The 13,786-nt window shown below is 33.4% G+C and overlaps 1 protein-coding gene across 2 annotated transcripts in view; it reads right to left on the bottom strand.

Annotated features, from left to right (window-relative positions):
* Positions 1 to 216: 216 nt before the first annotated feature.
* Positions 217 to 13,786, bottom strand: part of LOC119071164 (lachesin-like) — an 88,517-nt gene continuing 74,947 nt past the window's right edge. Inside the window, exon 9 of one of the 2 annotated variants that reach the window (XM_037175934.1) lies at positions 217 to 546. In XM_037175934.1, the coding sequence (XP_037031829.1) occupies positions 401 to 546 (146 nt within the window). In that variant the 3' untranslated portion in view covers positions 217 to 400. Of the gene's footprint in view, positions 565 to 13,786 lie in introns of both variants that reach the window. The other variant, XM_037175925.1, reaches the window with a different exon arrangement.

Here is a 13,786-nt window from a genome sequence, read left to right on the forward strand (position 1 = left end):
TTATGCATTTGCATTTGAAATTTTACATTATATTGAATTTACAACTATAAATTTGATTACAGACGACTTTTACTTTATTTGGTTTCACAATTATAATTTAAAACATTTTTCTTTCTCTTTCGGTATTGCTATTTCAATGTAATAATTTCCATAAATTTTTAAAGTTTTTTTTCTTCAAATATTTTATTTACAGAAAATAGAATTGTTCTTTTTCATTTACTTTTTTATTACACTTTTAGTTGTTACAGCAATTTACTTATTTATTTTTTTTGGGTTGGTTTCATAAACATTTTTCATCATAAAATTTATAAATTCAATTACAATTTTCTTGTTTATAATTTCATCTTATCATCTTCTTCTTATTCACGTCGGTATCACTTAAATTTTAACTTACTTATTATCACCGTTCACATTTAAAAAACAATTGTCTTTGATACATAGAAAAAACTAACGAAAACCATAGTAGAAGCACCATTATACTTGTTCGATTCGAGTCAATATGCCGGCTAATCGATGAATTGGTGTGCATCGCTTCTGGATGTTCGCCTGAAATAACCGGACGAACTAATTTCAATTAAATTAATCTGAATTATTACTGATGTGATTTGAATAATGATCGCATATATAATGGAAGAATCGCTTGCATAATATTCAATTATGTTGTACATGTACATAAATAAGTGATTGGTTGTCGCTAATTAATAATCGAACAGTCATAGTTGAATACATTCCAGAATTTAAACATATCGTTAATTATCGATGATATTATAAGAAACTATTATACCAAAATACCGCAATGGGAGAGATTCATTTAACTATGAAAATGTAAGAAGCCTGATGTAGAGACGATAATAGATTCAATAGTAAAGGGAAATTCTAATAGTTTGGCTTATGTTCCAATACATTTTCTACACGAACAGTTTCACCTGCTTTCATTGAAGAACAGTCTTATTGCTCGGGGCGTAGGGACTAATAATGAGACTGTATATTAATTAACATTGTGTTATTATGTGTGAGCTTCGTCTCCTTTTCAATCTTCGTAAGTTGCCTCATATAGTTTCAATATTAATAACATTGTGCAATAATCGGCTCATGGAAACATTTGCGTTCGTTACTTTATACTCTTAAACAGTTATTTGTGGTATTGAAACTGTTTCACTGTTTCAGAGGCGATTTATATCTGCTGCATTATCGGATAATCTGTTAATAGATATACAACAAACTGACTGCAAAAAAACTGCATCAGAAACAGAAGATTTTTAGCTTTTTTAATATTGTATATGGCAACTTCATAGCTTTTTAGAATAAAGCTCCTATTCAGTTGATGTGTTTATCTCGGGAACAGCACTAAGTACCTGTGTTTAGCTAGGGGAGAAATTACGAAATTCCAACAAGAACAATTTTTTGCTGTCAGAGCAAAGACAGCTTTTCAAACAGATAGAAGTACCATGTATTGGTTGTTTAATTCAAATCTCAGTGTGATAATGTCAGAAGGCGCATACTGAAACCCAAATATTTCAGATATGATACTAAGTTGTGAGTTTTCTGTATCTTTCCATTTCGTTTACAGATATTCGAGAGTGAAAGAGACACGAACACTGACTCTTTTGTAATTTTTCACAACGCAGCCGAGAAAATAGTCATTTTGTCATCTCAGCTGAAACTTCGGGATAAAGTTTTGTGTTGTCAGGAAAAAATGGGAAATTTAATTTTTCCATCTGTGAACAAATAGTATATTACTATGCAAGGGAAGGATTTTGATATTTCGTATCCAGATCGATCCAGATGAGTAAAAGTGTCCGAGGGCTTTTTAAAAATCGTTTTGCAACTCACGTGAGTTAAATTAATTTGTTGTATTTTAAGAGGCATCGGTGGTTAGCTAAAATTGTAGGCTACATTTGCGTGTCTCGTATCTCATTTTTCCTGATTTTTTTTTCATCGACCACGAATGTGTTAGCTTTAAATAAAAATTAGTTTTTGTTGTTGTCGTTCGACCAGCTATGAGAAAAGCGAGCAGTTTAACTAAATTTTCATAAACTGCTCATTTTTTTCAGAGCTGGTCAAACTGCTACAACCAAGTCTATTTTCTGTTGAAAGCTAACACATTGGTGGTCGTTATTGCGGTCGTACATTTCTGGAAAAGTATTCTGGTGGAAAGATATCATAAAAGAAAACTACAATCCAGTATTTAAAAAACGCCCAAATGTATGCTTTTCAGCAAAGCACCGATGACTCTTAACGTGTTGAACACTGAGGAATGACAAAATTATTACAATAATAAAATGTCTTAGCGGCTGGTTTTAGAATGATACTCAATGTAAGTTACAAGGAACGTGAAACCTCATCTTAAAATTTAAACGGCGTCTGCTATTGAGAATTTTTTTTCGAGAAAATAGAGAAAATCCCATAAATCCGAGAAAATCAAGAAAATTGTAAGAAAATTCAGTTTTCTTGCATTTTTCAAATTTAAAAAAATTAAATAAAATCGAAAAAAAACGGAGTGACTATTCGACCGCGCGGCCAAATAGCCAGTTCTTCTTTAATAGACTATTCGCCCGCGCGGTCGAATAGCTTCTTCTTCTTTAGTAGACTATTTGACCGCGCGGTCGAATAGCCAGTTCTTCCTTAGTAGACTATTTGACCGCGCGGTCGAATAGCCAGTTCTTCCTTTGTAGACTATTTGACCGCTTCTATCGTGAAATCATTTGAAAATTTTTTGTTTCAAGTTATATTTTTGGGAAATATATTTCGTAAAATATCATCTAAATACCCGTATCGTCTAACTTTTTCATGCAAATAACAGGCACGATAGTTAACACATAGGTAAGTCTAGATTGATAATTTCCACTGTCGAAAAGAATAAATTGGTTTTTCTTCTTTTTTGTTCGCAAAAATGAATGCGATACATTGAAAAAAATGTCGCTAAAGCTCGTTGTGTGTAATACAACTCAATGGTATTTGCTTGTTTTACATCCAGATTAGGGGGGTCCAAAAAATAAAAGTGTCGAGGAAGTTGGCGGACCCCTGGGAAAATAAACCTTTATGGCCTCCTGATAAAAATTGTATATGGGGCCGATGCGATCCGAGTTGGTTTATGGGTCGCTCAAGGACGAAATGTGTGAAAAAACACTGAAATTTTCCATACATTTTTTCCATTACTTTGTATGAGAAATTTTTTTTAACGACAATATCAAACTTTTTTGGTCCAGACAACTTAGATTAGATGCAAAAGCAACAAAAATGCGTTGGTTCCACTTTTTGGAATTTTTATATCGTCTGGGCACACCTAACAATATGGATATAGACAAAAATCGACATATAATTTCCAAGTAATACAAAGTCAGGCGAGGTCACTATTTAAATTAAGTGTTAGGTGTCGTTGTAAAGGTAATGACAGTGGCTTTCTAACGAGCCCACACACAATAAGTTTCAAGTTGGTGTCTTGACGTAACAGTCATTTGAAAATTGCCCGAGTTCACGACCCTGACATTTTTGCACCAAAATCGATTTCTATATAGCTTCAAAAAATTGTTTTCGAAAAAATTTCTTTTTGCAATGAAAGCTTATGCCATAAGCTCTCGTTAGACATGAATATATCCGATGCACATCCCATAAATGTTTTGGAAGAACCCAAAGACTGAGTGAACAGATTACGAATCTATGACTGACTTGGGAGCTGCGAATGCACTTACAAATCATTAAATCGGTCTCTTTGGATTATTCTGAAGTGAAATAATCCAACTCACCTTAAGAAGTGACCTCAGCATCTGTTAGTTACGTTCAATTTTTCATTAACCCTCATTTTCGTGGTTTTTCACATATTTCGTCATTGCGCGACCCATAAACCAACTCGGATCGCATCGGCCCCATATATATTTTTTATCAGTGGGTCATATAGGTTCGTTTTCCCCGGGGTCCGCCAACTTTCTCGAAACTTTTATTTTCCCATACGATTCTGGACCCCCCTAATCCAGATACAATAATTTTATAATATAGCTAAGTTGTCAATTTTTATAAATTTTATAAATTAAATCATAAACCAAGGCGTTTCGGACAAATTAGAAAAAATTTCCCTTTACAAACTAAATTTTAAAACTAGGTGTTTCACGCAGATCGGAGTAGATTTTCCTTTTACGAAACTTTTTTTGAGTCTTAGACGTTTCACACATATTAGAGTAGATTAGTGCTGGAGGTCTACTTTCGCGATGTTTTGCGATGCATGGAGGAGTATGTATGATGGATGTGGACTGTCAGATCCCGTGTAATTCTCTATAATGTTTCACTATATTGAAAATACATTAAGTAACAAGTTTGACTGTATGCACAGTAATATTTAAGTGCTAACATTTAGGACAGTCATGTAACGTGTGGAATGATAATGATGCCCTCTATGGTCCTGCAGAGAACTTGAAACTAGTCAAGGCAAAGGCGCAGTTAGATGTCATGTATGACTGCTACTATCGCTTTTAAAAAGCTGTCTAATTGGGAGTGGATCCAGATCACAGCGCTCTATGTGAAGTGTGAGTCAGTCCAGTCCACTTTCGCAGTCCCAAATAAATAATTGAATTAATTTTACAATGTTTCGTGATTTGGAGGCTTTAGTAGAAACGTGAAAAACTGTTGCGCTATGCGTTGGTGAAAGTAAGACAGAAAATTATTTACAAAAGGGTGAATCAATATTAATATTATGTTATGATGTTTCTCAGTTTGTAGTAGCATGAATTTCAAGTTTTGAAAGCCCTTAACAGATAGAGTTCCCTCTCATCTTTAATAATTACCGCGTGAATGAAAAAATATATCAGCAGTCAAAGAAATCTAATCCTACCAGTGTAGACTATTTGAACGCTAAAAAAATGGTGGAATAAAATTTCGCGCTGTCGTCGTCACTGCTAGGAATGGCTATTTGCCCGCATGGTCGAATAGCATCACTCAAAAAAAAATTTAGAGAAAAAATTCGGAAAAATTTGAACGGTTTTCTCAAAATATTATTGTCTTGAAAATTGAAAAAAAATCATGAAAAATGAAAAAAAGATCATGAAAATTCGAAAAAAAAATCAAGAAAACTAGTTTCTGATGTAGAGCATGAAACGCTCAATTTTAACTATTTATTTATTAATTTATCGCTTTAACTGATTTTTTGAAAGTTTTCTAATTAATTTTATAATTAGCTTACCAATACTGTCAAAGAAAGCGAGTAAGTGATTTTCACTTAAAACAGCTGGTCCAATCCGAAGAAAATTCTCCGAATCACCTGAAAACTTTTCCTAATGTTGATCATACACATTTTCGCATGAAGGATGAATATTTTTGAATGCGAGTGCTATATTGAAATTGTTACTGAAATGCGTTGATTCTAGCAATTCTTCGAATACAATTTTACTGAGTTTACGCTTCGCTATTTTCTGTTTAGGTAAAATAGTTTGGGTAAAATTCTACGTAAAAACGTATTTCAAACGTAGTCAATTAAATTAAGTGTTCGACTTGCGAAACTTTTGCTATTTTCTCCATTTTTACCATGTTTTTTACAGAAATGATTGAGTTACATGTACTACTGTACTACCGTTTTTTTTTTAACTTCATAAACTAGCATAATATTCGTTCGTAATATTTTTCTATTATTTGCCTTTTTTAGAGGAAAAACCGAACTTTTCTACGTTCTACGTATTTCTCATCATTTTATTAAATTGCATCGTTTATTTCACATGTTTTGCATATTCATATGAATGAATATGGGATTGGGATGGGTATCCATTGCGCTTACATAAAATGTTCAAATAAATAAATGTATTCCTTCCAGATTGCAACGTGAAATTACAATCAAAATCGTTGTACCTTTTAAACGATATTTAAAATAACGATTGTAATTTGTTTGAAGTTGAATTCAGCAAATCATGTCCAACTTCTTTTGTAGAAGCTCAATAGTATTTCTGTGTGCAACAAAAGATGAAAGGGAATTACACAAAATATCTTCATAAAATGCAACATAAGGATGGAGAAGATGCAGAATATCTGTATACAATTATCTGTCAAGTAAAATTGAAAGACTTCTCATTAAATTTGTTATGAAGTTCATGGAGCAGAGAGTGATGTCTTTCTCAACAGTTTTTGCAATTCAAATGACAAACGATATAGTTTATTTACTTTTCATTTTTATTCCAAGTTTTGTATACAACGTTACACACGATCTACAAAACAAGAAATACATTAGAACCTCTGGGTTGTAAATGATATATGAATAGTCATTTACACAACAAAGGAAACAAAGTTGGCAAGTTGAATGTGAATTTTATTTGTCCGATGCGAAGCGGAGGTCAATAAGAACACAAAAACGACACTTTTAAATTTTATTCCGAGTCAACGACAATTTTCGAAAACTTAGGTCAACTGGAATTGTTGTCATTGATATAGAAAACATGCCATGATGTACTAATTCACAAAATGTTGAAATTCCAATTTCCACTTCCGGAATCTTCCGGGTCCTGGACCAAAACCTATTCTATAATTTTAGCTTAGTCTGTTAATCAGGACAACATTTTCATCGACAAATTGTATTTTCTCAATCAAGTGGTGAACATCACTGTCGTAAATTTTCCAAGAAAATATTGTTTCTAGGACTTGATTTCCACTCACTTTTTCTTTCGAAGTGACAGTTTCGACATTGACATATGTGAACATTTGTAAAATTTCGTCCTAACCTCAACTGAAAATGTACACAAAACTTGTCTCTATACAATCAATTTCGAACAATTTTACAGCATTTATAGTAGATTTCGAACCCTCAACACTAAAATATAATGTCTATCGAGCAACACCTCTAACCATTCGGCAATTTTTGAAGCTCGTAAAAAGGTAGTCTACTCGATTGTTCATGCAATCTTTCATTCATTGATATCAACGCATTTCAGTTTTGCATTTCAAAAGTTATAAGAAATTTGAAAACATCACATCTAATGACAAAAACAACCCTTCAACTTGTTGAATAAATTACTATTACTAATTGAATGCATGATAAATTTCGGATAAAAATTACAGCCCGGTAACGTCGCGGTAACTATATTCAAATAAAATTTTAATTCATTCTCGCATTGAAAAGTTGTCTTACGAATCATATTTGCCGCTTCCTGTTCAACGAGTCTTTTTACATTGTGACTACCTGGCGACAACAATGAAACGTTACAATAACATTACTCTTGGTTGGGTACTAAACTAAAGTGGAACGCTTGTAGCGAAAAACAAATGAAAGGTTCGAACAGCTTTTATTCCCGAATATTTTTATGGGTGTGAATAAGAGAAAGGAATTATATGAAATTAAAACTACATTCAACTTTGTCTGTTCTATTGTTTCAGTTTGCCGTATCGTTCGGAAAAAGTGTTGTTTTTCTTGGTTGAAAGAAAATATTTGAAATTTAAATTTTTTTTCTCCTTTTTATGGTGATGTGATTCCTTTCGAGTTGTTTTTATCATGAAGTCAGTTCCGATTTTTTTTTTATATTTTCATTTTCCCAGGCTATATGCGCAACGAAAACTCTCGTATGAATAGCTTAAAGTTTCATTTTTATAATTGTTATCTTCATTTGCCACGAATAAATAACTTTCGAAGAAAATAAACAATTTTTTTTTATTGTTCTTCCTTTCATGTTACTCTACATTTTTCTTTCCATCTAGCGATTAAATTTGAAATAATTTACGATTCATTCGCTCCACCAAATGTAATTCTATAGAGATTTCAAGCGCTATAAACATCAAATGAATTTCAAGTAAACGTTTTTGTAAATGACTGAGCAAAAACAAGTTATGTATCCAATATGTTGTAGCATCCAGCATCCAGCGAGATGTTATATTCCCATGACTGTTAAGTCAAGGGTCCTACGTTATCAACTCAATATCGCAGTGTGTACGTCGAGACTTCAAAATGAATTATTGAATTGCCAGTTGTGGGTTCGAAATTCAACCGCAATACATGTGATTCATCAGATTGTTGTCCACAATAGCAACGTTTGATTAAATCGGTTATTTGGTTTGCATCTCGGATTTAGTAGCGATTTAGTACTGGTAACGTTTCGGTATAACATGATTGTAAGTGTAATTTCTAAATGTCTTAGAACCTTAGAGCCTTTGAAATTTTGGTTTTATTCGAAGAGGAATGCTATTTTTAGGGTCAAGTTCGTAGCTGAACAATATCGGACTAATGATATCGGAGTTATTCGTAAAAGAATTTTTGCCTATTTGGTAGATGGGTCGCAACGATAACTTGGGTAGTGCTGAAGCGATTTTCAAAATTTTTGTTTCCTTCATTGAAGCTGAAGGATGAAATTCATGAGGTCTGCTTTACAGATGAACAAAATCGATCTTACGTTTATGGGAGTTTATTCGCAGAAGAGTTTTCCTTGAATATTTAATGGTTGATAACTACAGTAATCCTGAACCGATTTCCAAAAACTGTGTCCCGATCGACGAAAAATACAATATTCCTGTTACGGACCATGTCCCACCTCTTGAGTCATCAGCGAGCACAATGCTTATGTTTTCTGTGTTACAAGGGAGTTTGAAATGGCAATTAATTAATGCCAATTGGATGTTTCCCCATTTCCTATTCTTATGCTCTCGATTTTATTGTTTCTTTTTAAGCTCATTGCGTTTGGGCTGATGCATTATCTGGTCTTCATTTAAAAAATGGAATTTTGAAATCAAAACGAAAGGACGTTTCAACGTCTTTTGATAAATAAATCAATCAAGGAACGTGACACATCCATCAGGTGGAACCTAGTAATTCATTGAGCAATAAATAAAAACCAAGTCGAACAAAGTCCATATAGAAGAAAAAAAATGTTTTTCTGACGAATCTCTACAACATTACTAATCTAATTTCATATTTATTATATTTAGTCTGTACAGCTTTGAGCGTTTTGTATCGCAATCCAGTTTTGTTTGTCCCACATTTTCATCCTTTTCAGCTTTAAGCTTGATCCGAACTAACGACGTATCCATCCATAAATACATAAAATGTAATTTAACGAACGACAATCCAACACACATCGAAAAAAAGGAACTAACCATACACACAGAATCCATATTTGCTTGGTTGTGTGTAATTTTATTGAATTTTCTCATATTTTTCTCAAATGTTTGATGTATGTGTATATACAACTCCAGTTTCTAAGACCGTTTTTATTGCAAATCGAAATTGATCCGTTATAATTGAATTGAATGTTGAGTTGAGTAACCAATTTTCCTTTTGTGGAATCGAGAAAGCAATTGAAATGGTGTAGTCATGTATGCTATGCCCAATAGCACCGGCATTATGAACAGTATAAAAAAGTGCAATAAAGAAAATTGACTTCTACAGCTCGCACGACTTGTTTAAGGTTTCATGTTCCACTAGAGTAATAATAGTAAGTTACGTCATTGTTTGGAGATTTTTATTTTGTCGAGAGGGAGTTTTGTAGCCCGAGCCGAAGCCCTGCGAAAATGAAAATTATCGCAAGTGTCAATGGTGGGCGCCCTGCGGAAATTTCATTTTCGCAGGGTGCTGAAAGTAAATGATGTTTTAGTGGAATCTTAAGCAGTCACGAAAGCATGTATCCATAAAAGTCAGGTGTCTCCACTCTCCATTTAAACTTCTCTTTATATTGTCTTCCATTAAAAGAGCTTTCAAGATCTAGTCCATACCTTGGAAAAAACCACTACCGACCGAGTGGACCGACTAACGTTCGTCGCTTACCTTATCCGAGAACCGATTTCGACCAAATAATTCCTGACTGATGTGGTCAGCATATCTACGCTTAAAACTGCCTACAGTTTCGCCAATATGAAGATGATAATATCGTAATCGTACACAAAATTGTGTGTGATAATGGCACCCTGGATGATATTACAGTTTAAGGTGATAATTTCAGGGCAATAATGTCACCCAGAGGATGATATCGTGACGCAGAGGAAGGAGATGGATAGTGACCTTTGATAGTTGTCACTTAGCGAAAAACAATTGCTGTACGCGCCCAAAAGATGTCACGTGCAGCTGCTATTGTTATCTCTTTCTATCAAAATTTTCAACCTTATCTTACATCTCTTCAGCGTTTAGTGCGCGTGACATTCTTGATAAACGATCCTTAGCCCTTCGTACAAGGACAAGTCTAAAATGTAATGGTGACTTTTATCAATACTACCAAACAGACTACCAGTTCACACATCCCGAAGGAATATAACAGCTACAGTTACCCATTTTTGATTTAAAAAAAAAAACGGAAAAGAAAATGAAAAGTGCAACGTCATTGAAGAAAATTTAATAGAAAACTGGAACATTAGAAAAGATCATTTATCTCATAAATAATATTCTTATTATCATCATGTGAGTTGCCTTGAAAAGCTTAGTCATAAGACATTCAATTGAACCAAAAAAGAAAAGAAAACGTTTCAAAATTTCGATAACGTAATCAATAACTTCAATTTGTTAACGATAAGTGGAAGCTTTTCCGTTCAGTTTTCGATTAAAATGAGTAAGTGGAATTTTAAATGTATCTTTTGTGATGGAACTGTATGTGTTTATAATTTTAGATGGATGGGAAACTTCAGAGTTTTGTTCAGAAATTAATTTAAATTGCACTAGAACTTTATAATTGAGTGGAATTAAAATATAACGAGTATACATCCCTGACTGAATCATTGTACACAAAACGGATATTTAATGAAAATTTTCATAAATGAAAAGTTATCATAAATTTTACGTTCAATTTGCTCGAAAAGTATTATTGCGCAGTCTGTTCATAAATTACGCATGGTGGCCCTCAAGTCAGAAAACGTTTCATGAAAGGGTACCCAAAAATGAGCATTGCTTGGTAGTAAAGGGACCCCAGGAAGACAAAAAAAAATCAGACAGCAATGTCTGAACTGATCCCTTCACATACAACATTTTTTGAATTTCGATTTTTTTCTGAATTTTGTATGGATTCTTATCTCACGGCAGTCACCAAGAAAATTTTGTTTTTGAAAGGGTACCCAAAAAAGAGTATTGTTAGGAGTGCAGAGGACTCAGAAAAACCGTACCACTATATCTGAGCTAATCCTTCCAAAAAACTTTTTTTGTGCTATTGAGGGTCAACGTATACGCAACGCAAAAATCAGCTATTCCGAGAATTCTAACCCCTCATTTCACATTAATAGTAAAACATAAGACCACGGCCATATTGTTGTAAAGCCCTAACGAGGATTAGCGGCGCAGATTGTAGAACTTCTGAATTGGTGCCACAAAGAAAGGCATTAGGCCAACCATCACTTTTCGAAGAAGAAAAAAATCGACTTTTATTGCTCATATAATCTACAAACCATGACATATAAAATCGTGTTAGGTATGCCCGTATATGCACGGAGGTCGATTTTTAAAATGATTTCGAAAAGCTTACATGTCCCAGATTCTATGCAGACACAGGACTTTATATGTCATGATTACACTATTCAGCTATTAACTCAAATCACTGGTTTCTCTTGACACACGAGGAAACACATTTAAAGAAATGTTTCTTCCATAAAAGATTTTACGGTTCACTATTTCACTGAAAGATGTCACTGCAACAAACCCGGTGTCAACAGAAAAATAAGTTAGAGCATCAGCCCGGCAAGTTGAAGGTTGTGAGTTCGTGTCTCACCCGTGCATATCAAAATTTTCATTTCGAATCCAATTCGATTCTAGCATTTCTAAGCTGAAAATTAAAAAAGAATTCGTCGCGGAATATAGCGTTTCTCTAGAAAAAAGAAAAAAAAGAAAAATAAGTAATAGGTATAACACATGACCTGAGGACTCTGTAACAGTTTTTAAATCGTCCTTATATCAGCTTGGCGATAAGAGTCCTTAAAAAGGTTACTGTGAAACGATAAAAAACATTTTTTTTAAAAACCTTATCCACAAGAAAATACAGGGCCGATTGAAATGATTACTCATTTGACTAAATCCGTCGATTAAAAATTAATTATTTTTCTGTTGACATTGACTTTGTTCCAGCCTCGGTTGCAATGAAATAGTGAACCGTACTCTATCAGGTATAATTGAGATAGAATTGAGAAAAGAGAACTGGTGCCGTAATCCCTCTCCGGGCAATGCGTTTAAATTAGATCCGCCCTCATTATTATTGCTAACATGCTAACTTTGCAATGCTAAGTTTTTTGAGGTGAGAGAGTGCAATGTACACTGTACATGTAACTTCTAATTGGTTAATTAAATAAGCATTTCGTCCGCATTACCCACACCGAAACCGAAATTATACAATTGTGTTAATGACCATTTCACATCGAAAGGGTCCTGTGTTCAAGTTAAACTAAAACTTCCGAATCCTGTAATAAACTTCTGGCTACTCTGCATAAATTCACTTGAACAAAATTGACCCGTGGAGGGTACTATATACGTACGTACAGGGGTTGACCAGCAACCATATACCAGACAATACCGTACAAGTCGCATGTAAATAAAGATAATAAAACTATTTGTGTATTCTCAAAACTGTTTACAAATTCATAAGATGTAAAGGTGTACCAGCCACAAATATTTGCATCTATTTTATCATCTCGTCTCGTACTTTAATAGAAAGTATCCTCAACACACACACATTCAACCAATTATTATAATGCCGAAGGAATTGTTCAGCCATGGCATAAGTAAATGAAATGGTTGAATATTAGACTGACTGAGCTATAACAAAACATTTTCATCCTGAATAATTAAGCAATTACTTAGTCCATTAATCCCAAAAACAAAAAGCTATAAATAATATGGCAAAACATCATCATCGCACATAAATTATGGAAATATATAGATTTTTTTTCTCGACTACTGCCGGTCGGTATTAAATAAAATAAATGCGTTAATACTCGATGAATTTATCACTGTTTCAAACAACTCTACCTTATATTTCATTTTAATTAAAATAATTTTCTTTACCACATGACTTACGTGTACACACAGTTTCGCTGTATTTGTATATGTTCGTACGAAATGATTTATACATTGAGACACGACGAAAATGGTGGAAAATTCATGCGATTAATCAAACAAAAAGAAAATCACATGAAAAAAGAGTATTAATACATTTTGTCGGGTTCATTTTTTCCCAATATATTCCAATTGGAATCGAATTTCCTGGGCTATATTCACCAGAGCAATTTATTTTCCGAATAATTTTTTTTTTCCTTCCATTCAGAGCTTGTGTTGGGTTTTTTTTTGGAGGGGGAAGGAGGAGGTTTAACAGAATAATTGTTTTTGCTTAAATGGAATTGATTAAGGTCGTATATTATGCCAGGGATATATTTTGCTCATTTTCACATTCAATGTAAACAAAAACACCATTTCAACTTAGACCACAACAAATGGCTTTTTACTCATTTGGAGTTAAGTTTTGTTAGAATGTTTACGAAATTTTATGCATGCAGATTGTTTAGGAGTTTTTTTTTCTCTCTGTTTTGTTTTGAATGGTGGTTACAAGAATGGAAAATGTTCAACTACTGAAATTTTACGACAAAATAATGTCCGATAGATCAACATACAAAGAAAGAACCAATTGTAGGATGAAATGAGGCAATGGTTGGCAGGATTTAAAACAAAAACAAACATGTTATCATCATGATAGCTGGACTAAGAGTTTTCAATGTTTTCCACCTGGGAAATGGTTTTAGTATTGTGAAATGAAAAGTTAAACTTTTCACTTAATTTACATGAAAGTACAGAGATTTGATCCAACCGAAATTTATATGAAAATTGTTCAAAACCTCGAAATGAGAACTTATTCAGGATATTTTTGAG

The sequence above is a fragment of the Bradysia coprophila genome, chromosome II (genome assembly GCF_014529535.1).
Source record: "Bradysia coprophila strain Holo2 chromosome II, BU_Bcop_v1, whole genome shotgun sequence".
In the NCBI taxonomy this organism is placed as follows: Eukaryota; Metazoa; Arthropoda; class Insecta; order Diptera; family Sciaridae; genus Bradysia; species Bradysia coprophila.